Below are 2,273 nucleotides of genomic sequence, written 5' to 3'. Positions count from 1 at the left end.
TTGTGATGACGGGTGAGAGGGGTGATCCCATGGGTGCTCCTTCTATCTGTTTGTATCTTTGTCCATTATGGATGAAGTATGTGTTGGTTAGGCAGTGGTTGGTCAGGTCCAGGATGTGTTTAGGGGGGTTATGTTTGTTCTGGATAGCTATCAAGGCTTCTTTTATAGGCACTTGGGTGAAGAGGGATATGTCATCGAAACTCACGAGTAGGTTGCTGGGTTGTAGGTTTTGTTTCTTTATTGTTTCTAATAAGTGGAGTGAGTTTTGTACGTGTGAGGTGGTGGATTCTGCGTAGGGTTGGAGTTGTTTGGTGAGGAATTTGGCAAGATTCTGTAGAGGTGAGCCTATGGAGCTGACTATGGGTCTGAGTGGTGTTCCTTCTTTGTGTATCTTGGGGAGGCCGTAGAGTTTGGGGCATCTGGAAGATTTCTCTCTGGGGATGATTCTTTGCTGGATCTCTTCACTGATGGCAGAGGCTTTTATTTTGGATTTGGTGGTTTTTTCCAGGTGGGTGGTGGGGTCTGTGTTTAGAGGTTTGTAAGCGGGGTCTTGGAGTAGGTTGGATAGTTTGGCTTGGTAGTCAGACGTGTTCAAATCCAAAATAAAAGCCTGTTTTTGTAGATTTTCACGGGTGTAGGTATGCTGGTCTTGTTGCATTCGGGTCTTTTCCCGTGTAAGATTGAGATTGTCTTGGCAACTTTTCAGCCAGGCGAGTGAGACCTCGCTGAAACGTTGCCAAGACAATCTCAATCTTACATGGGAAATACGTTTGGTCCGGATATTTTCCCCCTATAAATAAATACCCGGGCAAGGCTGGGTTATCAGCTAGTGAATAAATAAATAAATGAATGAATCTTTCTTACCTCTGGAGGCACACTCTCTTCCAGATGTGGATAAAGTGTCAGTGGGTGTTGCTCCTGGGTGAGCTTGGGGTCCGTCTTGGTTTTCTGAGGTGTGGGGAGCCTGGATTGAACCGCTGAGCGTTTCCTCAGCAAGTCCCCGGATTTGTAAGGGACAATCTGGGAAGCATCCAATTTCTTATACTGCAGGATGATCGGAGCGAGCCCTTTGGTGCCTTGAATTATGATGTCGTCCGAAGGCGGAGGGCAGCCGCACCTGAAGTCATCCAGGCCGTGTTTCAGGAACCTCCATCGCTGACCGTTGAGAGAATCCGAGAATCTCTCTTTGTTACTCGCCTGTTTTGGGAAGCACTTGGAAGGCAATTTTTCCTTGTACCTGGATGGAAAGAAGGGGTGGCCAGCATGGAAAGCAAATCTCTCTTGGCTAGGATACTTCTACAATACATCTTTTCTACCCTGCTCTGCGGAGTGGAGAGTTGGTCTCTGACAGAAAGCCACTTGAAGAGACTAGAACCATGAAGGTGAACTTATGGTACCATGTGCCTCTTTGAGCACACGAAGCCATACTGCCTGGCACGCATAGCCTGGCCTGTTTGTCTTCCGGATTTCTGATGCGCATGCATGTGCGACAATCAGCTGTCCTTTGCGCATGCGGCAGTGCTGAAAACTGGTGCGCACATGTGTGCTGGTCAGCTGATTTTCAGCTGCGCGTGCGTTCCAGGACCTGGAAGTTCAGCTTTTCTGGAACGCGCACGGCAGTGGCAAAACCCGACCTGCGAACCCGCACCGACCAGCTGATCGCCATGCGTATATGCATGCTAGAATCCGGAAGTTTAGCTTTTTCAGAGTGTGGCCCCCGACGAGCATGCGTGCACACGCACGTGCGATGTTTCCGCGCCATTGCTGGACCAGAAACATTTGAAATGTGGATTTCAACAGATGGCTGTTAGGTATAAATTGGGTTGACAAAAATCAGAAAATGAGGTGGTGATAAGCCGCCTGGGAAAGCCAAGGGAAATCATCAAATCCATAAAAAAGCAAACGTTAGAATATTTTGGACGTGCGATGCGACACCTGGAAAAATGCAGCATCCTTCACTTAATCCTCCAGGGAAAGGTTGAAGGCAAACGAGGTCCAGGTAGAAGAAGAACCGCATGGCTTCCAAATTTAAGGGAGTGGTTGGGACAAAACTCAGCAGCATTTTTTTCGTGCGGCTGTTGATAAAAAATAGGATTGCCAACATGATCGCCAACATCCAATGACGGATATGGCATGAGAAGAAAAAGACAATACTTCTAAAAATGAGTTGGCTTTTATTGCAATATTCCTTCCTCAACATTTTTGTTTGTGTTTTACTAAAGGACATGCAGGGAGTCCTGGCTTGGCAACTGCCTCATTTAGTGACCATTCGC

At 47.3% G+C, this 2,273-nt stretch overlaps 1 protein-coding gene across 1 annotated transcript in view; it reads right to left on the bottom strand.

The window, feature by feature from the left end:
- Positions 1-1,666, bottom strand: part of LOC309395782 (protein FAM47E-like) — a gene marked incomplete at both ends in the record, with an annotated part of 18,339 nt that extends 16,673 nt beyond the window's left edge. Inside the window, 2 exons of the mRNA XM_081960315.1 lie at positions 865-1,296; positions 1,586-1,666. Of these exons, the coding sequence (XP_081816441.1) occupies positions 865-1,296; positions 1,586-1,666 (513 nt within the window). The remainder of the gene's footprint in view (positions 1-864; positions 1,297-1,585) is intronic.
- Positions 1,667-2,273: the final 607 nt, after the last annotated feature.

Source organism: Natrix helvetica (genome assembly GCF_964273705.1).
Source record: "Natrix helvetica genome assembly, chromosome: 7".
Classification (NCBI taxonomy): Eukaryota; Metazoa; Chordata; class Lepidosauria; order Squamata; family Natricidae; genus Natrix; species Natrix helvetica.
Note: the sequence above shows the minus strand (reverse complement) of the source record. Positions and strands in the feature narration are given on the sequence as shown.